This window comes from Ictalurus punctatus, chromosome 5 (assembly GCF_001660625.3).
Source record: "Ictalurus punctatus breed USDA103 chromosome 5, Coco_2.0, whole genome shotgun sequence".
Taxonomy (NCBI): domain Eukaryota; kingdom Metazoa; phylum Chordata; class Actinopteri; order Siluriformes; family Ictaluridae; genus Ictalurus; species Ictalurus punctatus.
This window is the reverse complement of record NC_030420.2, coordinates 18,899,335-18,922,026: the sequence shown is the minus strand read 5'-3', so window position 1 is coordinate 18,922,026 and position 22,692 is coordinate 18,899,335. Positions and strand designations below refer to the sequence as shown.

General features: G+C 35.9%; 2 protein-coding genes across 4 annotated transcripts; one reads left to right on the top strand and one right to left on the bottom strand.

Moving 5' to 3' along the window:
- nudt12 (nudix (nucleoside diphosphate linked moiety X)-type motif 12) lies at nt 1–3,808 on the top strand. 3 transcript variants are annotated; one of them, XM_017468740.3, is made up of 7 exons: nt 1–449; nt 702–842; nt 1,131–1,693; nt 1,897–2,064; nt 2,156–2,269; nt 2,740–2,939; nt 3,527–3,808. In XM_017468740.3, the coding sequence occupies exons 2-7, from the start codon at nt 727–729 to the stop codon at nt 3,635–3,637; spliced, it is 1,272 nt and encodes a 423-aa protein (XP_017324229.1). In that variant the 5' UTR covers nt 1–449; nt 702–726; the 3' UTR covers nt 3,638–3,808. The 3 variants fall into 3 exon arrangements, with proteins under 3 accessions (XP_017324229.1, XP_017324227.1, XP_053536259.1); XM_017468738.3 differs by having other exon boundaries at nt 627–842; XM_053680284.1 differs by lacking the exon at nt 1–449 and having other exon boundaries at nt 1,412–1,693.
- Nucleotides 3,809–6,196: 2,388 nt separating this feature from the next.
- LOC108265121 (interleukin-6 receptor subunit beta) lies at nt 6,197–20,516 on the bottom strand. The gene is made up of 17 exons (XM_053680283.1): nt 19,798–20,516; nt 19,361–19,434; nt 19,224–19,280; nt 18,109–18,213; nt 17,775–17,889; nt 17,306–17,439; nt 17,013–17,173; nt 16,615–16,774; nt 16,440–16,525; nt 15,233–15,449; nt 14,366–14,542; nt 13,860–13,961; nt 13,351–13,491; nt 13,115–13,255; nt 12,913–12,997; nt 12,614–12,695; nt 6,197–11,071 (listed from the first exon to the last, which is right to left on the bottom strand). Exons 2-17 carry the CDS (start codon nt 19,422–19,424, stop codon nt 10,796–10,798), a joined length of 2,103 nt encoding a protein of 700 aa, XP_053536258.1. The 5' UTR covers nt 19,425–19,434; nt 19,798–20,516; the 3' UTR covers nt 6,197–10,795.
- Between the last annotated feature and the right edge of the window lie 2,176 nt (nt 20,517–22,692).

The window sequence follows — 22,692 nt, the reverse complement described above, 5'->3', positions numbered from 1 at the left end:
CCGACCTTGTTGTACATACGTCTGAAATCATACCCTATTCACTAGATAGTGCACTATTGGGGAGTTTTTTCAATTTAGATTCACGCATAAAAACACTGTGGGGGATATCTGGTCAATTCCTGAAATTCCACAATGCACTATAATAGGTTAGAGTCCAAACGATAAACCTTCGAGGGTAAATAACACTGTAATGCACTTTAGGGAATAGGGAGCAGGGCGCCACTTTGGAAGAAGAATGTTAATTATTTACTCCTACCCAACGTCTGCAAGCATATAGCCTAGTGCTTTCTCTGTGCCCTTGGCGTCAGGTTTGAAAGCTTAAGTTTAAAACATTTGAAAGCGCAAGTAATTTTAAACGTGTTATATTATACCCAAAGACCCACTTAGCCTAGTCAGAATTCTGCTAACCGACAGCTCTAACGTCACATACTACCACCTGACTGTTAAAAGTAAGTAATACTTTCCAACATGTACTTAAAAGCAGTGGGGGGTTAATTTTTTTTTGAGTGCTAGAATCTAGATATATAGGTGTTGTTGCTGTTTTGTTTTATTTTTTCATTTAAACGGACAGTTAATTCATCCATTTCTGTATGTCACAATGACGTCATTTTTTAATTTTATTTCAGTACTTAAGATATGACAAGTGTTCAGATGAGTGCTAAGGATGAGATGGTTGAACAGTTCCTGGATTGTGCTTCCAGAGGTGACTTGGCCAAAGTTTCTACTATGATCTCTCACTCCAGTCAACTGCTCAATGAAAGTGGGAGACAAGGATGGACAGCCTTAATGTTGGCTGCAAGAAACGGACACTTTGATGTGGTAAAAGCGTTACTTTTAAATGGGTAAGTTACAGTGTTTACATACATCTTAGGTGTTAATGACATGTTTTAGTGACATGAAGGTAGTGTGTAGTCTCAACATTACCAGAGACGCTGTATTAGGCCCATGAACATGGCCCTAAACCTCACCTGCTCTTCAATGTGTCATGATTTTAGTCTTTTTCACTGTTTGGATAAAAGTGCTGAATAAAAAAATATATAAAGTGGATTTTAAACTGATTGATTTGATACAACTCCTTCAAGTAACAAAGTATACATTTTTTGACTAAAAGGAACTTTTCTTGTCAACAGGTGTAATAAAGACTTGGTGAATAAGTCAGGCCAAACTGCTCATGGCATAGCAAAATTCTGGGGACACAGACACATTGCCCGTTTCTTAGCTAGCAGTGGGGATGTCGCACATCATGGGATTCTACCAAGCAATAAATTGACAGACATTGAAACATACTTCAGTAGAGAATATCTCAACAGAATGAGTGATAAAAGGACTGACTCGGAATGGCTTTCAGCTAAACAGTCCTCTTCAGAAACAGTGTTCATTGTGTTTCATAACTTAGACCCTTTTGTTACAGCAGAGCCAGAGGATATTCGACCTAAGTTAAAACTGTACAGGTTTGGAAGGGACTCCGTGAAAGAGGTACTCCATCAGAGTGACACGATGGTTATTTTTCTGGGAGTAGAAAAGCAGGAATGTTCACCTTCTTCACCAGGATCAAATGAAGATGGACTGATTGCATGGTTTGCTCTAAATACCAAGAAGAATCCAACAGAAAGTCTTAAGGTCACAGGTTCAGACAGCTTCTTCCTTTCAGGGCCAATGCCAAGGCTCCTAATGCTAAATGAAGACGAAGCAGGTGGGACATCCATTTCATTAGGTCTAAGAAAGCAGTGTGGTGTTTAGTGTTTTCTATATTTATACTTTTTATATAATGTTTAAGGATAATCAGTAACTTCTGAATAAAATTCTAGTTCCAAAGGCATGAATCCCATCTACTAAGTTTGCTTCTTATCCACAAATAATTGAATTTTGTTCTTTATTATTTTTTTATATGCACAGGTATTGTTGCACAAGCCAGGTCTGTCCTTGCATGGCACAGCCGGTACAGTTTCTGCCCAACCTGTGGTGGTAAGACCAAAGTGGATGAAGGAGGTTACAAAAGAACCTGCTTGACAGAGGGCTGCAGGAGTCTTCACGGAATCCACAATACCTGTTACCCTAGAGTTGGTAATTAACCTCGTAGTTGTTTCTGCCAGAAATCATGATTTGATTTACCAGTGAATTTAATCACCAGATTTATGGGCTCCTTATACTACAGATCCTGTTGTGATCATGCTGGTCCTTCACCCAGATGGGAATCAGTGCCTCCTAGGAAGAAAGAAGGCATTTCCTCCAGGAATGTTTTCATGTCTTGCTGGGTTCATAGAACCAGGTAGACAAAAACTACTGTAAGAAATTTGCTCTTTATAGAAAATGTAAGATTCATTAAGAGATAAAGAAACAAAGCAACTGATCATTATAAAATAGTGTGAGAGTAAAAAAGTATAAAATATAAGTATAAATGCTTTAAGGTTGGAAGTTTGAAGCTTTGTGTGTGTGTATATATATATATATATATATATATATATATATATATATATATATATATATATATATATATATATATATATATTCTCCTCATGACTGTGAGGGTTTCCTGCCACCTCCCAAAATACATGCATGTAGGTAAATGTGTGTGCATGCAAGTTAGAATCAGCAACCATACAGAGAAACCATGAAGAACCCTCTGTTTGCACTTATGTAGAAAAACTGCATATCTATGCTTTAATTTATACTGGCTTTTATATTGTCTACATCTGAATTGTCTTGTAAATGAATTAGTTACTGTGCTTGTTGGAACAGGTGAGACCATTGAAAATGCAGTAAGGAGAGAAGTTTTAGAAGAGAGTGGAGTTACTGTTGGCCCTGTCCAATATGTCTCCTGCCAGCCATGGCCAATGCCGTCATCGCTCATGATTGGTTGCTTTGCAGTAGCAATGTCTACAGACATAAAGGTTGATGAAATTGAAATTGAAGATGCTCGCTGGTTCACAAGGCAAGAGGTAAGAGTCTGAATTTTTTCTGTTCTACAGTTTTACAAAGCAATAAAAAGATGCAAAATATATATTACCTTAAAAACTTTCCTGACTCTTTGGAAAACAACATAATGTATTTTAATGAATTACTTTCCTTTATATGCAGTCTGGAAAAGGTTTGACTTTTAGCACAATTTACCCCAAGGGTAGGTTGAATGAGTGGGCTAAGTTAAGCAATTTAATGGACATACAAATGAATAAACCACTTTTTAAAACACCCATTCTCTTATTCATTGCATAGGCAACTATCTTAAAATCTTGTTTCTACTTTTTTCATGAAATTAACATAACTCTGGACCTCAGATGAATTTACTTAGAAAGCAAAAAACATATTTATGGACATAGATTGCTTACTACATTGTTTGTGCTGTCTTCCACCACAACAAAAATAAAATGGTCGTCTCTTCATGAAAATACAGCTATACAATTCATACACGAAAATGAGATTAAACAATGTAAAACAGTGCATGTAGTCAATTGGAGAATTTTGTCCAAGCAATGGAATTTTTGTATAAATTTCTCAAACCTATAAACATCTTCATTAATTTTTGCAGGTAACAGATGCTCTTGTGAAGGGTAACCAAGCAGTTTTTTTCATGCCTCCAAGACAAGCTATTGCCCATTATCTTGTGAAACACTGGATTGGTATAAACGCAAACCTTTGAATTGAATGTTACTAGGGTGTAATAGCATGATTGTGTTTTCATAATTTGCCATGTGTTTGGATGATATGAGGGAGTGAGATGAGAAACAAAAGTGTATCTTATACCAAAAATCTTATACCAAAACTCTTAAACTAATATAATTATTATGAATAAATTGTGATATTGCTAATAGATGTAAGTGACCACACTGTCATTTTAACAATCTTACAGATCACTACACTTGAAAGTTCTACTACTTTTCATTCCAGACTGCCAGGGTGGATCCTTTTAGAGCTGGTGGTGTATTTGCTGTTTACTAGTTTTCTAGCAAAGTAGAACAGCAAAGTTGTCTCCTTGTGTCCATGTCTGGGTAGCCTAGAAAAGCTCCCACTTTATCCTCCTAGCCCTCTTTTCCAGGCTTATGTTGTCAAGGGGTTGAGGTAGTGAATTTATGGATGCAGAGTACAGGGCTCTTGTCTGGCCAGCTTCATCAGGTTCTGTTATGATATCAGAAGATGCGTTCACTGCAGTTTCTGTAACAAGGTGGGTTCTCAGGCTGGAGTTGTTGGCCCCATGTGCAACCCCTAATCTGGAGGACCAGGGGCTGAGTTTAGTCTAGTCCCTCCCACAAGACCTGTCTGGCATGGATATTCGTCCCTGCCAGCAAGTTCCCTGGAATGTGCAAGAAGGTCCACCTATGAAGCCCAGGACCAGATGATTGACCAGGATAATTGAAAATACTTGAGTATAGGGCTCTAGTCGGTTTATTTCTTGCTAAGTCCAATCTTCTAAAATGAGAAAGATAAGCTCCTTGGCCAATTTGCCCCAGCAAGAACATAAAGAGGTAGAAGAGACATAGCTGAAGAGGAAGTGCAAGTGTCTTCACTATCAAAATGCAAGAGAGCAGTGAAGTGAAAGAGAGCTCAGTACAGCTACCTTGCACAGAGTGCTGAGGTGTATTTTCAGTGGCTGTATATCATTCTCTTGAAGGAGAGTGCTGCTAGCCCACCATTGTCTGAAGATCATAATGTAATGAAGGAGTACAGCACAGGAGTGATCGTGAACATGCTACAAATTCGTGTTAAGCCTGCCGTGGCAAATCTAAAGATTGATCCTCTGCCAGACACAGAGCAAATGAGCAAATGCCTAATCCATTATGTGGTACATACATTGAAGCAAATTATTGGGTTGTTCCACAATGTACTGATTTGATTAATAAGCACTTACAGTTGTATGGAAAAAATAAGTACACCCCATGGAAATTGTGTGTTTTTTTTTTTTTTTTTTTGTATTTCGACAAACAAACATTTGATCCTCTTTGAAATAGTGTCTATTAATAAAGTTGATACACTCTATCAAATAACACACAAAATTGACATTTTTGTAGTAATTTTCACAATTTAAATTAACAAAAACTGATCAGTCACATGGAAAAAGTAAGTATACCCCTACATCACACCTTCAAATCCATATAATTATAATCAGGTGCTCAAGATTGGAACCTACTTAGGGTGTGCAGGTGGAACCTGTCTTATTTATACCTCTCTTATATAGTGACTGGTGTTCCTTTTGCTGGAAGGTTATGGAATGGCCTAGACAAAGCCTGGATTTTAATCACATTGAAAGTTGTGGGGGAGATTTTAAGTGGGCAGTACATGCAAGAAAACCGCAAACATCTTGCAACTGAAAGAATATTGCATGGAAGAGTGGTCAAAAATTCCAGCAATCCTGGTGGACAATTATGCAAAACAGCTACAAGAAGTTATTTCTGCTAAAGGGGGCAATACTAGCTTCTGAGACCAAGGGTGTACTTACTTTTTCCACAGAAAAATATCACATCAATTGATATTTCTGCTGAATAAATTATTGAAAAAGCTAATTTTCCTTGTGGTTTTGTTCAAGTACTTTAATTTCATTAATAGGCACTGTTTCAGAGCTGATCAAATGTTTGCTTGCCCATATTTCATGTAGTGCACATATTTTTTCATATGACTGTATGTCCATTTTAATGCAAACTGAACTTGCATTGTAATAATAGGGCAAGTATTGTGGCTGCAGTTGCAGAATATGAGAGCTAATACACTAGTTTAAAAAGCATGTAAACTGTCAAGTAAGAGTTCTATCTCTAATATGACCCTTGAAGAGATAATGTCGACAACAGGAGGCACTGCAGTGCATCCAACAGTCTTAGCAACCAGTGTTGCTACATTCAGGCAATACAACAGGCCATGATTCTACTTGTTACTGACAGGCCTGCTTTACCCTCTACCCATCAGACTGGAAATACTGTCCCAGATGAAACTGTATCAAAGCATAGTATGAACAATTATGTGTTTGGGGCCTGCAAGCAACTCCAGCATACTAAAATGTTCACAAAACGGTCACACACACACCCTAGTGAGTGTGTATGCTCCGTCTACCTGACATGTGCAGGCAAATTAAATGTTTTCTCACTGTGGTGCAAAACACCACAGTGTTTTTGGTAAAGTTAGCTTTTTCATTACAGCCAGATGAAACATTATGTTACGGCTTAACCCAGCATTCCTGCCAAAAGTGTTGATGTTGCATTATAATAATACACCTGTCATTATTATATTAGCCTTATCATGCACGTGAGAATGTGCCAAACCTAGTCCTATGTCCTGTGAGGGCTTTTAAGTGGTATGTGAAAGTGACAGCAAGCTGGCAGTTGACTTGCCATGATATCATAATTTTCACACCTGTACGGTATCCCTATTTCAAACCTATAATACTGGTATTAGCCCTAGTTGGACGCTAGATGGTGCTATGGGGTAATTGTGGGTTGTTACATGCTTAATGTTGGTGTTTTATCACCTCTCACCTTAGCTGTTTCAGCTATGAGTGATGAATGCAAAGGTGTGCAAATAAATTTGACGTGTTCCCTCCTCTTGCTGAAATGTTTTTCGTGCAATTTCTGCAGATGGCTCCATACTTGTTTTCAATATTTTAATTTTGTGCTGCCCCTCTGACCTCGCGTAGTTGTTCCTGTCAGTTAAATGTAATGTCTTCTGTCAGTGTGCGTGCTATGCTGCATCAGTAAATAACTTTCAATGCGTTCATTTAATTAAATTTATCATGAGTTGCAAACTCTTCATTAGGCGACTATACATTATTTAAGGCTGTTCTATTTGTTAGGATATTGATATAGGAACTGTTATTATTAAGTAAGTTTCATTCATATTGTTTCCCCCTATAAACCGGTATAAAATTTCATACCGGTATCGTCACTCATAACTGTTATAATCAGGGTGACACTATATTTTGGCAGTTCTAGCTGGCAGGTCCAAGTATAGGTCTCTGTGGAACATAAATTGACATTTTCCAATCAGTGGGCATCATCAGACTGGATAGGCGTTGTTCAACCATCCAATCAACTACGGTTAGGGTTTGGGTTATTTAACAAATCAGGTAAAGTGGTTAAAAAAAAAAACGGTTTGAAAACGTCCAATAATTGGAAAACGCTTTTTTTTTTGTTCTTCACAGACAACATACTCGACAGGACACTGAACTTTGTTTGGCTCTGCTGTCTAAAGCTTAACCTATTGGGTAAATAATGTGATTGCACAGGCATACTTGAACACAGGTCAAGACGTACCTTCTTCCATTAAATACCATTTGATGCACAGCATGTCTCCTTTCTGGGCAGCACTAAGATAAGTGTCGCTCAGAAGGAAACTCTGGTGCTCTGGAATGAACGGTAGTAGAACAGAAGTTTATGTATGTAACTGTGGATCTGCAAGTTTTGAGTGCAGTACCACCAGGCCACCTGGTCCCTTTGGGTGACCAGAATGGCTGGAGGATGGGGCTGATGTAGCGAGGACCTTTTATAGGCTAGCATGGGTTCAATATGAGGTCAACTTTGCTAATGGCATTTGGCCACAAATATGGGAAAATGGGAATACGTCACTATTTTCCAACGTAACCACTCTCCATTCAGTCATAGAAACATGGTTACATATCCTTCTAAAGTCAAGATAAAGAAATCTTCACCATGTTGTTTCAATTATTTTCAACTTTAAATATTTTTTTCAAGTGGATATAAATATTTGTAATGTCACTCTATACTGTGTAATAAAATCATGTGATGTGTAAAAGTAAATCATGAAAGAAGTTGAAAAAATTGTGTGTTTATTTGAGACATTTACAACATACACTTTTAAGAGTGGAATAAAACATGACTGTAAGTGCTGTTATAGGTATGGTCTGATGCAGCTTTATGTGAAACAGAGGGCTGTTACCACCCTGGAGCTGATTGTTTTCCAATAACAGCACATCAAATGTGTTTTTATTCATTTTATAACACACCAATTTTCCAGTGATTATTATTTTTTATTTATTAAAGAATGACACATCATACATTTTAAATTGTTTTATATTTACATTTAATGTTGTGGAACTTGTGAAACAAGTCATAAACTTGTCATTTGCCTTGCAGCTGGCACTTTTGTCTTGTTTTTGTAGAAAATTAATCAGCACCTTCTGACCATTCAGATTTGAGAACTCAACAGCACTGTTGTATAAATCATTAATATGCCATTGTTTCTATAGTAACTTTTATTTTTTTTGTCATTTATGAAAGAATTTTTGTATTGTAAGAAGAGTGACCATTTGTAGCTGTTATAAGTATTAACAAGAAGTATGAATGTCCTACAACATTATGTACACTACCAGTCAAAAGTTTGGATACACTTGAATGTTTCTCATGATCTTTAAAATCTTTTGATCTAAAGGTGTATGATTAAATGTTTGAAATCGGTGTTGTAGCCAAAAATGTAATTGTGCCAACATATTCATTTCTTTCATTAGAAAACTAACATTTTATTTTAATTTTATATTATAAACTAAAATATTTTTTTTAAACGGGTGACTTGGAGCGAAATATTCCGAAAAGTAGCCAATAAGTGTCCAGCATAAGTAGGAACTCTTTTAATACTGTTTAAAACTGTTTACTGTTGCATCTCAGGGGGATTCCTCAAGAAATTAGTTGAGAAAATGCCAAGGATACATTCTAGGCAAAAAGGGGTGTCCACTTTAAAGATGCTAAAATACTAAATTATTTTGATTTATTTTGGATTTTTTATCACAACCTAATTCCCATAGTTTCATTTGTATTATTCCAGAGTTTTAATGACTTTATTATTATTCTAAAATGTGGGGAAAATAATAATGTGTGTGTCTAAACTTTTTACCGGAAGGGTAGATCAGATCACACACACACACACAGTGGGGGAAATAAATATTGAATGTGCCAACATTTTTTTTCAGTAAATATATTTCCAATGAGGTTATTCACATTAAATTTTCACCAGACATCAGTATTAACTCAGGATAAAGAAATCAAAACATTAAAGTCTATAAATTAAGTTGTGTGGAATAAAGTGGAATGTGACAAGAAAAAAGTATTAAACACTAAGAAAAAGCAGTTCTCCAAGGCAAGGAATCAGCTGAAATCCATAAGTAGTTAGAAAGTAATTATACCTCCTATCTGTTCAAATTAATATCAGCTGGGTTAGTAATTTGATGGTCTATAAAAAGGCTGTTCATTACCAAGGTGTCACATAAGAAACATTTCAAGATGGGTAAAAGCAAAGAGCTCTCCCAAGACCTTCGCACCCTTATTGTTACGAAACATATTGATGGAATCAGATACAGACATATTTCAAAACTTCTGAATCCTCCAGTAAGCACCACTGGGGCCGTTACCCGCAAGTGGAAGCAACATCACTCCGTCATCAACCGGCCACGCACAGGAGCTACATGCAAGATTACTGACCAATGATTCAGAAGAATAGTCAGAAGAGTAGCCCAAGAGCCCAGGACCACTTGGAAAGAGCTCCAGAAACACTTGGGGGCAGCAGGTACCATCGTCACAGAGAAAACAATAGGCATTGCACTCCACCGCCATGGCCTCTATGCACGCTCACCCGGCAAGACTCCATTACTAAAGAAAAGGCATGTCAAAGCTTGTTTAAAGTTTGCTACAACTCATTTGGACAAGCCTATGAAATACTGGGAGAGTCGAGTCTGGTCAGACGAGAGCAAAATTGAGCATACTACACACCATGTTTGGAGAAGAAATGGCAATGCACATCACCCTAAAAACACTAAACCAACAGTGAAGTTTGAAGGTGGAAGCATCATGATGTGGGGCTGTTTTTCATTGCATGGTACTGGCAGACTTCATATAATTGAAGGAATGATGAATGGAGCCCTTTACTGGGAGATTCTTGAGAAGAATCTGCTGCCATCCACCAAGATGATGAAGATGAGACGTGGGTGGACCTTCCAGCAGGACAACGATTAAAGCATACAGCAAAGGAAACTCTCAATTGGTTTCAGAGAAAAAAATCAAGGCATTAGAATGGCCCAGTCGATCACCTGACTTGAATCCAATTGAACAAGATTTAAAGACAATATGTTTAGAAGAATGGGCCAAAATCACACCTGAATATTGCGGTCGATTAATTTCTTCATACAGGGAGTGTCTTGAAGCTATCATTACAAACAAAGGCTTCTCCACTACAGTAAGTATTCAATAAATTTCAGTTAGTGTGTTCAATACTTTTTTCCTGTGTCATTCCTCTTTATTACACATAACTCCATTTATGTACTTTATTGTTTGGATTTCTTTCTATGTGTGGATTTCTTGAGTTAATAGTAAAGTCTGGTGAAAATTTCATGTGAATATACTCATTGTTTTCAGTAAATATATTTCCAGTGTTGACGCATTCAATACATACTTCCCCCACTGTATATAGGAATAAAAATAAATAAATAAATAAAAAAACACTTTGTACTGATGCACATTCCAAGTGCATTAAACCACCCTGTCACTGATTTTTTTTAACGATAACTGTACACTGCACACGTAGTTGCATTTTATTCTTTACATACACATTGCATCAAATGAAAGTATAGTTGCAACAAAATTATAATTTCTTGCAGTATACTAACAACATACTAGCAATGATATCTGACCACAAATGAATATTATACATATTGAAATGGGAATCATTGTAAGATTAAAATATATATGACATGCTATATACAGTAAATATAAAAACTAACATAATTTTGTAAAAGTCCAGTAATGACTGTGAAAATGGTTATTAGGTTTCTGAGCTACTGATTACTTTTTTTTGCTTAGTTTGGATATGATCACTGCTGCCTCACTTGGGAAAAATGTTGTATCTCATAGTTTTCAACATACTCACTAAAACCAGGTAAAGTCATAGAATTCTCCAAATGGTCTGAATTTTCTATCGGGTAGTTATCAGGAAAAGACATTTTTGACATGGTCATGTCTTCATCAAAATCCTGTCCATCTAAGGACATTTTGGGCTCTATGTGAATGAGACTCTTTTCAGTCTCTGAGAAATCCTCTCTCAGTTTCTCTGAGAAATCCTTCAATTTGAGCACATTCACCACAGCCTCCTTCAATCAAAAAAAAACAAAACAAAAAAAAACATGTCAAATGAACAAACATTTTTAATCACAAAAAGTTTACACACCACTGTTAAAACAGCAGGTTTTTGTAATGTAAAAAAAAAAAAAAAAAAGAAATTAAGACGAATCCTATCAAAACTTTTTTTCACAATCAATGTGAAATTACAACGACCAACATTCAGAAAAACATTCAGAAACATTTTAGGGGAAAATAGGAAAAATAAAAAGTTATAATACATATACATAATACAATAACCTGGTTGCATAAATGTGCACACCCTTTTATCATTGGGAATGTGGCTGGGTTCAGAATGAACCAATCACATTGAAGCTCATGTTCAAAAGTAATTATCATACAGCTCTCTTCAATGAAATTATTCTGATTAACCCCAAATCCAGTTTCTGTAGGATTTTCTTGACATCTTCTTTGTTTCATCTGACTGCTGTAGTCATGGTCTGCAAAGAGCTTACAAAGCATGCATGGTATCTCACTTGTCGAGAGGTATGAATCAGGAGAGGGGTATAAAAGAATTTCCAAAACATTAGCTATACCATGGAATGTAAAGGCCATCATCAACAAAATAAAGAAAATGGAGCACTATTGTGACATCACCAAGAACAAGACATCCCTCCAAAATGTATAAACGGACAAGGCAAAAACTTACCAGGGAGGCTGCCAAGAGACCTATCGCTGACATCCCAACTAAATCACCCCAAACCTGAACCTCACAATTTGATGGATCTGTTTTTGGAGTGTTTTTGCAAGAAAGAGTTGAAAAATCTTGCCAAGTCAGTCCAATGCTGATAGACTCTTACTCAAAAAGACTCAGTGGTGTAATAAAATCCAAAGGTGCTTGAACAAAGTATTAGTTTAGGTGTGTACACACTTATGCAAACAGGTTATTGTAACTTTTTTTTATTATTATTATTTATCCCATTTCCCCCCCAAAAAAAGTTTGTGATTGTTTTTCCACTTAATTTTATATGCTGTAATTTCACATTGAGGGTGGAAAATGTTCTGACATTATTTATCTTGGTTTAATTTTTTTTTTTTTACATCATAAAAGCCTGCCATTTTAACAGGGGTGTGACTTTTTATACCCATTGTACACATTGTCTGTTGATATACCAGATATATTGTCTTTACTTATCTTTTAAACAAGATCAATATTAAATACCAGTGTCTGCTCAAGAAGTAGCCTAAAGGTTTTATCAAACTTTCCTATCCTATACATTTCTGGTCTTTTTAACAACCAAGGTAGAACTGTTATTTATAACAACAATCTGTGATTTTTAACAACTACATTCACTTGCTGATTGCTTGGCCAATATTAAATGCTGAGCTGTTCCACTCATGAAAATTCAGAAGAAAACAGTGGAACATTTGCAAAAAGGAAAAATAAACAAATGCATAAATGAAACTGAAAAGAGAAAGCATAGTAAAAAAAAAGACAACTCATGTTTTTTAATTTATATAATGTTGATTACTACTGTAGCTGACATAAGAACATAAGACATTTTAGCCATTACCTCATGTGGATGATTTAGCAGCCAGCGTCCAATAAGACTATGCCCAGGGTTAGCGATGTTGGGGAAAAAGTAGTCCTTATAGCTGTGAGACAGAAAGTGTGTTGAAATATTGGTAGTATGTTCTTATACAAAGAGTATATAAAAATAAATAAATAAATAAAAAATGACTCTAATTATTTCCAGGCAATATATAATTTTCTCCACACTTATTGCCAAGTATTATTATAGAACTTACAGAACGGATTTAAAAACAAGAATAAATATGAATTAGCTGAACATAGGATAAATATGGTACTTACACGGTTCTGGAGAGAACTGAGAAAATACTGAATATAACAATAAGAAGTACTATTGGAACAGCAACTTTTATTGTTTCATCAGTTTCTGAAAAAAACCAAAAAACAATTTAAAATGCAACAATTTAAAATGCAACTTTATTATTGAAATAATCAAATGTATTGTTTTTATTAACATCGCTCCATTTTGCAGAGGATTACTCACCAAGATAAGGCATTATAAATTCAGTGTTTGCCTTCAAAAAGTGACCAGATGTAGTCTCGCCATAAATAGATACGATGTACCTGACGTTTGTCTGTAGGTTGTGAAATGTGTGCTGCCACTGATTTGGGAAAATCACTAATGCTAAATGAAAGAGTAAAAAGTAAGTAAATTCTAACTGCAATGTAGTTTTTACAGTAAAATAAAGTTTAAACTAAGCATTGTATCTAGAGACTTACATCTTGTTTCATTGGCACCACTTAACACAAGTCTATATTGAAGAACATTTGTGGTTGGGGATTGTTTTTTCCACACCCACTGGACTGTCACTGATGTTTTTGTCACAATTTCAGGTTGCAGCTGAACAATGTTTAGAAGTGCTGAAAAATAGATCAAATGTAGGTATATACTATACACAGATTTGGAAGTAGTTCATGTTATGGTAAACAGATAGGTCATTTCAAGGTGCAGTGCATCCCTTTGAAATATGTTACATAAACCTGAAAACAGGTTTTTAAGAATCAAAAATGTCAGGTGAAATTACAAGAAATTTTTCTTTATACATTGATTGGATAAACTAAAGACACATTCAATTTATTATTATTATTATTATTTTTAAATATTCAGAAGTCTAATCAAATAATCCAATGATAGCATTGTCGGTAGAGTTTTACATTCAATGTGATGCTCTTTAAAAATTGTAAATACCACAAAGAAAACAGCAATATTGGGATGTGTATATACTTACTTCCATACACTAGACTGGCTTGAATCGTTTCTGGGGGCGCACACAGAGTTCCATAAAGAGAATACACACTGATGCTGTAGTTCTTTAGGGGCTTGATCTGTCCTGAAACAGAGTTTGAGGCAGACGCATTTATGTAATTCACTTCTGTTACCACAACCTGTAAAAGTGAAACAAATTATAGCTGGTAATTTATGACAATTTAGCAATAATAGACTATCTGTCTGTTTGTTAGTGCTCAGTTGCTATTTTTGTGTTCCAAAATTAGCACCTGCGCTCATGCATGTGAAGTGGCAGATAACATGCTGTATTTAATGGAGTGGATTTAATTTGCAGCAACTGATTGCAGCAACTCGCCTAACTAAACCTAGTTGCATCACTCTTTGCTAAGTCACGAAAATAGCAAGGTGTCGCAATATTATGAGCGTTTGTGTTATAATAACAAAAATAGGGGAATGTTGCGCACACATCTTTTTGATATACTTCTGAAATTCAGTTGCAGTATTTACCTGTCAGAACTGTTGAAAATGTTGAGCCATTTAGTCTTTTCCATTGTTTCGAGGCAACATCACCAAAAGAGAACCACTCAATGGCAAACTCACTAACATTCACAGCTGCTGTCTCCCATCGGATCTTCAGTGAAAATGCTTCACTGCTGGCCCAGAGTCCTTTTATCTTTGGCAGACCTATCAGTAATATTGTTGGCAATTTATCCTGTACATATGTTTTAAACATTGCTTCTTATTTCTTACCTTTTAGCACATTTTCATATGTTTAACATATTCTAAAACTTCAAATGGTTTAAGAACTAGCACTTGCTCCAACCCTATTGTGTTTGTCTGTCTTTTATAACTAATTTGTGTCTGTTTATGTTAATTGATAGATAAATAGTGGCTTGTTTAACAGCGCTATTCAAACATTGCATTCTGCATGCAGCTTCAAACAAAAATTTGACAAACCAATAAATGTAAGTGTAAAACCAAACTAACAGATAATACTGAATAAAACAGCACATTAACTACACATTGATTCTTGTTGTCTAGCTTGGCTTCATTCATTTTCAGTGGCTAAGTACATAATACTTACATAAAAGGAAAATTACTGATTTCTGAACAGAACTATGTTCGGTTTACAACCATGATCTGCTTACAGCAGGTTTACAACAATGCATGGTGTACCTTGATATAAACATAATAAGATATCTTTTTACTGTATGAAAGGCACATAGAACATTGCATAAACACGAAAGCGCTGTTACTTCTGAAAGGCAGATAAAAGATCTTATCTCACATCGATTTCCATAGAGTGAACTGTAGCCTAATGTTTATGCTAAAATAATGATTATTTTTAAATTGTTAAAGAAGGAAAAAGCTTACTTTGTAAAACATCAGCATTGATTCGAAGATTAGTTGAAGGAGACCATCCAGCAGTGTTATGGGCCATTACTGTCAGGTTATAGTCCCCTGCAGTCACTTCTAAGATAGCTTTCTGATCCGTAGTATAAATTGTTCTCTTCAAACCTGGCTGTTTGGTAGGTGTGTATGTCACCTCATATCCAAGAATGTATCCTCTGGCCTCCTTTATCTCCAAAGCCTAATGTACATGAATAGTTAAATACATACTATAGTTACAAAAGGACTGTATTTTATTATCCCTTGTAACCCCACAGACACAGACATTGGACCTCATTCATCAGTCTTTTAATAATGTTGTATGAAAAAGTTTTCATAATCTACACAGAACTAAAAATTCCTGACCGATTTAAAAAGTTTTGGTAACACTGATTTTCTTTGTTCTCACATGCACATGTTGATAAATGCCATTCACCTATGAAGTTCAAAGAGAACTCACACACAGCTTATTTGCAAATAATGATGCCCATAAAACTTCATAAAAGGCAAATCTCACATAAAGCTGAGTTATAATTGTATTATGACCTCACAAACAGCAATGCGCTCTGCCCAGTGCCGTCTTAGAGGTCTGATGATGCGAACTAGGGAGTTCACTGTAGGAATTATACCAGAGCAGTCACTTATCCCTCTTTTAAATATGCCAGAAGCATGAAATTCAAGCACTAACAAATGACACAAGATCATAAATTGCTTTTTGAATTAGTGCTGGCTCTAAAGTGTTGCACAGCATTAAAAGAAGATGCCAAGCCAAATGGAAAAGCTTTATAAGTCACCTCATCAGCTGAGCCACTGCACATGCTATCCCATCGCTCCTTTTATGTGGCACCATTTCTTTTGTCTAATTAATTGACTAGACATATCCATATCCATGAATCCATGCTTCTTTCATATTTAATATTTTTTAAATCCATTTGTTCAATTGAAATAAATAAGCCATTTAAACCCGACAACATAATTCATATACAGTATAAAACTGCAGTAACTAATGCCAATTGTGTGATTTGAAAGCCGATTGATTGATGTTCACATTAGTGAGTCTCCTTATACATGAATTTATACAAACTCAGGAATTCTTTAGGATACTGATGTTTTTTTTTAAACAAACAGAATTCACAAACAAATTTGTTCATATCCAGCTCGATAAATGAGGCCTAATGTACCTTAAACTTACCCTCCAGATAAGTATCAGCTTTTGAAGCCTGGATCTGTTATTAGAAGGCTCAACATAAAAACTGACATAAGGTGGTGCAGTGGGAACTGAAAATCAGAAATCAGAAAAAAAGTCTTCTGTTCGGAGCACATTAGTGATATTAAATTTTGGGTTCAAACTTTTCTTTTATACTTACTAGCCTCGAATGTCATTCCTTGAAATTCTTCACTCCAGTCACTCCATAGCCCATAATCCCCGCTACAGGCAACAGTAAGATTATACTGGCTAAAAGGCTGCAGGCCATCAATTTCATGCGAAATCTCTAATTCTTCTTTCTCAGGGACAGTCAATAAATCCTGAAGATGGATTGGAGTATATGTATAAATAAGATTAATATTTTCTTTTTGTAATGCAGCTTTTCAGCCACAAGTGATAAGGTATGTACATTTGCAGTTCCTTGTATTAGAATTTGCTGTTATTTTAGAAAAGTATAGTCATACAGAGCATTCTGTACAAAAGCTGAGCAGCTAGTATAATTTTATGAACAACTACCTATATTTCTGTTGTAACTCTTCTGCCATACATTTCAACTACCTTTTGTTGTAAAAGTTTTACCACTGTCCATTGTTCTGTAGTGGAGCATTTGTAACGGATTTGACATTTCGTGCTGTGCCAGTGATGTTTGGTCCATGTTACATTTAGTGATGTTGCTGATGTTGCATTCACTGATGTGATAACAGGACGTGGAGCTTGGGCTAAAACACAAGTTTGTTATATATTTATTTGACATAAATAAATAACTATAAGAAAAATGCTGAGTGAGTCATACATAAAATCTAAATATTTGAACATCTAAAAATTATGAACAGTGCAACAATATAACTTACTTATTGCTTCGATGGATACTGTGTAAGCTTCTGAGATTAATTTAGCTTTGTTGACGATATCCTTTGATATTATATTCATATTAAAGGCAGCAATTGGGCTAAAAATGCTAGGACAATGTTTGAAGTCTTCACGTCTGAAACAAGCCACTTTTTATATTAAAGAATGTAAAAATCTCACTAGAAAGCATACTTATAGCACTAATATTGATGTGGGTAAAAGGAAGCGTCTGAAAAGAAACTGTTTTATGTAAAATCTCTGACCGATTTTCATGTACAAAATATTTTTAAATGGAAAACTTATCCATGTTTTTTTTAAAAGCAAAAAGGTAAAAGTGTAGCTAACTGAAAAACAAACTACAGAAACAAGAAGTAAAAATGACAGAAATTACACACACATAGTTATCAATAATTGAAGATTTAGCTCTCAGAGGGGCATATTCAGGAGTTAAACAACAAAGTACATACTTACTGAATGAAAACAAATGAGTTTGTTGTTTTGGCTTTGACATTATTTAAATAAATCCATTTGCAAACAAATGATTTCTGTAGGACATGATAACGGCATGATGTGTTCAAAAAACTGTCTGGGGTGGAGTGAAAACACAATTAAGGACATACACTTAAAATTAAATTGTATGACATCAGTGATTATGCATAAAGAAATCATGAAATTAAGGTGTTTTTAACTGCTGCACTCTTAACTGAATTAATCACAAGAGGAATTACAATGTATTGATGAGATTTGTCAGGGAAACACACACACACACACACAAATACAGTATAAGAATAATGAACGTTTTTACCCTTCCCATGTGATGGTGTAGAAGCACAGTCTTCCATATCCATGACACACATATTTTTGTGGTTATTGCATATTTTCAGGTCTGTACCACTGACAGTAAGTTCTTCTAACAATAAATATAAATAAATACAACATGTAGGTATTGCATAGTACTTCTCTTAGATTTCATATACAATTTTTTACAGCAAAATAGATGACACACTTATTATCCATATCATTAGTTACAACTTTAAAACATACAGCCCAGGAACCTGGTAAGAATTGTTAACTATCATTTCAAGGCATTTTTTGGTTGAACTACAAACTCTTAATCAGACCTGAACGGAATGCCTCCTGTGGTAAAATGTGTTAAGCCTCAAAAGAACAGTTCTTGTTTCAATTCATTAGTCAAATATTTTTCCCAAATGATTTACAAGTGAGCAAGAATATCGTCCTAGTATACAGGAAGCAATCATAGCCTTACTTACTGAAGTTGGAGACCTTGCTCAAGAACCTGATACTGGCTCTCTGGTAGTCCTGGGATTTGAACTGACCACCTTCCAAGTACTTCCAAAGAGCAAGTCTGATTTTATCCCTCCTCCCTCCAGTTTTGTTCACTATTTGGGTTTAACTTCCCAAGTCACATGACTACTATTTCATTGCTCTTTTGTTTTTAAATCTGTAGGGTGCCTGTATAAAGTTTCTTAAATTTGTGCATACACTGTAGATATGAATCATTCAATCATTAAATCGAAGACAATATAAATGTTCATGACATCAGAGTTGAAAAGAATGAAGCACTACCCAACACAGATGATGCCTAATTCATGTTGATAATGATGGGATACATTCTCCCTTCTGTGTAATTTGTGTGTATTATGCTGCTTTGTATAACTGCTCTTGCGTTACACTTTTCAGACTATTTGTACTTGTGTACATTAGCACCTGTTTTTTTTTTTGTTGCATCATTGTCCTTGAGAAACCACATTTTGCCCCACAGTACATTGGTGAGACAACAGAAACCTACTTTATCTGACTATTTAAACTGCATTCTTTGAAGTTCTGACGTGCATTCTATCCAAAAGGTTAAATAATAGCCTGCCGATACATATAAACTGTCTTGTTACATGTGTTTACCTGTATAACTGTAACTTCTCTTAAGTTCCTTTCCATGCCACTCTAAGGAGACTCCATCTACAAATGTACAAGAATTAGAATTAAAATATCTTATCTGGATTTTAAAAAACAAACAGTTTTAGTACTATATTACTTACAATAGCATAGAGAGAAGATGCAGAACATTATGCAGAAAGTGCACCTGCTCATCATCCTGTGCATTGAAAGCAACCTTGAAGAAAAATTATTTTGTGACATATATAAACATTAAATTATTAAGTTAAGAACTTCAGAGTAGTTGAGTTGGGAGCATATTTTACTTCTAAAATGATAGTGTTCATTCCAAAATGAAAACTTAGTAACATTTAGATTTAAAACCTTGAAAGGGTTATTTACATTTACTATATGTACACAATGAAGACCTTTATAGTTCTTTTATACAAAAGGAAAGAACAACTGCATGAAAATGTTTTGTACAAATTTGTATTTTCTGTATGAAACAACAAACAATTCCAACTTATTTAAATATTCTGTAAAAATTTTTTTAGGGTATCTAATGTAAAAGGTAAGGGAAGAAAACTATTACTTGCCCTACTTGTTATGACCTATTATCTGGAGTTCCACAGCCAAGAAATGGACAACTGCACTGAGCCACTTGTTGAAGTAACGCCTGAAAAAGTTTCAGTGGTTAACATGGTTAGATAGTTGCTCAATCACAGTGAATTGCATGTTCTATGAGAGACGATTTTGCATCAAGACCATGACTTTTCATTCTAGTGTCCAGTTCCTGTAACATGCAACTGAAAGTTATGATGACTGGAAAGAGTACTGCAAGTGAACAGTCTGTTGAACGATAGCACAGTTACTTCAATCTACGGTATAAGACAAAACAAAGACAGGTCTTCAGCCAAAATGTTCATATATTCCTTGGAACATGTGGTTCACGTGACCGGGGAATCCTCTATCTGTTAACTACAGACACCTTTTGCATTATACACCTTACAGACATTTCCCCCCACCAACACAGTAAACTGATGGTATTTGTATGGAGGTGGAGAGCTCTGCTTCTCTACAAACTTTGTGTACTTCCCCAAACCTTTACTTCAACTTCCTACTATAGGGGTGAAGCATTTGGCCATTTTGGCTTGCACTCCCCACTTGTCGAAAATATGATGAAGCATGTCTGACTATCACTTTGTACCACATCTCTGTAGATCAATGTACTGTTTTGCACCACATAATTTTCACATGTAAGTTTGTCTTTTTAATGAGTGGTTTATACACTGCAGCCATACCATATCACTTTCTGTGTAGTTGTTCATGGACTGTTCTTGCTGACAGTCTGATCACATTCTCCATTAACTGAAGAGAACAGTTGCTCTTCTGCTTACATATCTTTCTAATGCAAGAGCATCATAGTCATTAAATATGTGTTGTTAACCACAATTTTTTTTTCTTTACCAACCCTTTTACTGATGTCTCTCACATCTATCTCATGCTGTATTTGCCTTACCTCTGAAGTGAGAAATACATCATACGGAAATGGGAAGCTTGGACATGTGTAATTTATACCTATGTGTATTCAAACTACAAAGTGTGGAAAAAAACATGGACACTGCCATTTTTGTCTTTTCTTAGCAACAAGCTAACTATGATGAGTGATGTACAGTCAGAACCATACAAATTTTAGAACAAATTTATAGTTATTTTAGTTGTCTACCATAGGAGATGAAATGAAAAAAAATGAATCAGTTTTAATTTGAGGGTATTTGCATCCAAATCGGTTGAATGGTGTAGGAATTACAGTACTTTTTATATTCAGTTGAGTGAATACAGAGGGTTTACCACAACATGTGAACCACTGATAAGCCTCAGAAACCGGAAGACCAGATTCTGGAACAACATCCTGTGAACAGATGAGACATATCTAAATTTGAAACAGAATGATGGAAAGAGAAGAGTATGGAGAAATGGAAAGAGCTGCTCATGATCCAAGGCATACCACCTCAGTTTATGGCATGGGCATGTACAGGTGCATCTTAAAAATTAGAATATTGTGGAAAAGTAATTTTTTTTCCCCTGTAATTTAATTTAAAAAGTGGAACTTTCATATATTCTAGTTTCATTACACATAAACTGAAATATTTCAAGCCTTTTTTTTTGTTTTGATCTTGATGATTACAGCTTACAGCTCATGGAAATCAAAAATCCAGTATCTCAAAATATTAGAATAAAGAATTTATAATACAGAATTGTTGACCTTCTGAAAAGTATATTAATTTATGCACTCAATACTTGGTCGAGGCTCCTTTTGCATGAATTACTCCATCAATGCGGCGTGGCATGGAGGCAATCAGCCTGAGGCACTGCTGAGGTGCTCTGGAAGCCCAGTTTGCTTTGATAGCGGCCTTCAGCTCGTCTGTATTGTTGTGTCTGGTCTCTCTCATAGATTCTCTATGGGGTTCAGGTCAGGAGAGTTGGCTGGCCAGTCAAACACAGTAATACCAGGGCCAGCAAACCAGTTACTAGTAGTTTTGGCACTGTGGGCAGGTACCAAGTCCTGCTGGAAAAGGAAATCAGCATCTCCATAAAGCTCGTCAGCAGATGGAAGCATGAAGTGCTCTAAAATCTCCTGTTAGACGCTGCATTGACTCTCGACTTGAGAAAACACAGTGGATCAACACCAGCAGATGGCACCCCAAATCATCACTGACTGTGGAAACGTCACACTGGACTTCAGGCAACTTGGATTCTGTGCCTCTCCATTCTTCCTCCAGACTCTGGGACCTTGATTTCCAAATGAAATGAAAAATTTACTTTCATTTTCCCCATGATTGTCGTTGTGTGTACTGAACCAGACTGAGATTAAAGGCTCAGGAAACTTTTGCAGGTGTTTTGAGTTAATTAGCTGATTAGAGCTCCTCTCTTAACCCTGCATGGCTGTACCATGGCTGACCCTGCAACAGCGTAGACCCTTCCTAACAAGTTGGTATATGCGGGGAGAAAAAAAAAGAATTTCAGTGTGCTGTAATGTATATGTGACAAATAAAGGCCTTTTCTGCTTCAAAACCCATTCGATGGCACTTCACACATCAGATGGACAATGACACAAAACATACTTTGAAAGCAGCCTAAGACTTGTGACAGTGATGCTTCTCTTCCAGATGCGCTGAACAACTTCTACGCTCGGTTTGAGGCGCCGAATGAGGTGGCAGCGAGGAAGACCACCCCTCCTCCCAACGACCAGGTGCTGTGTGACCACGGCTGATGTGAGGAAAACTCTACGCAGAGTCATCCCGCGGAAGGCTGCTGGACCAGAAAACATTCCTGGAAGAGTGCTCAGAGGATGTGCAGACAAGCAGGTAGATGTTTTCACTGACATCTTCAACATCTCCCTGAGCAGCGCCATTGTTCCAACATGCTTCAAGACTACCACCATTGTCCCCATGCCAAAGAAGTCTTCAATGTCCTGCCTCAATGACTACTGTAA

Bases quoted from the DNA above. Each gene is read 5' to 3' on its own strand.
- nudt12 (XM_017468738.3), top strand. From the start codon at position 637: ATGACAAGTGTTCAGATGAGTGCTAAGGATGAGATGGTTGAACAGTTC. The intron at 2,065-2,155 runs GTAATTAACCTC...CTTATACTACAG, and splicing joins TACCTGTTACCCTAGAGTTG to ATCCTGTTGTGATCATGCTG. The intron at 2,940-3,526 runs GTAAGAGTCTGA...TAATTTTTGCAG, and splicing joins GCTGGTTCACAAGGCAAGAG to GTAACAGATGCTCTTGTGAA.
- LOC108265121 (XM_053680283.1), bottom strand. From the start codon at position 19,424: ATGCACAGGATGATGAGCAGGTGCACTTTCTGCATAATGTTCTGCATC. The intron at 13,256-13,350 runs GTAAGTCTCTAG...TCTTTCATTTAG, and splicing joins TGGTGCCAATGAAACAAGAT to CATTAGTGATTTTCCCAAAT. The intron at 12,696-12,912 runs GTAAGTACCATA...TCTGTCTCACAG, and splicing joins TCAGTTCTCTCCAGAACCGT to CTATAAGGACTACTTTTTCC.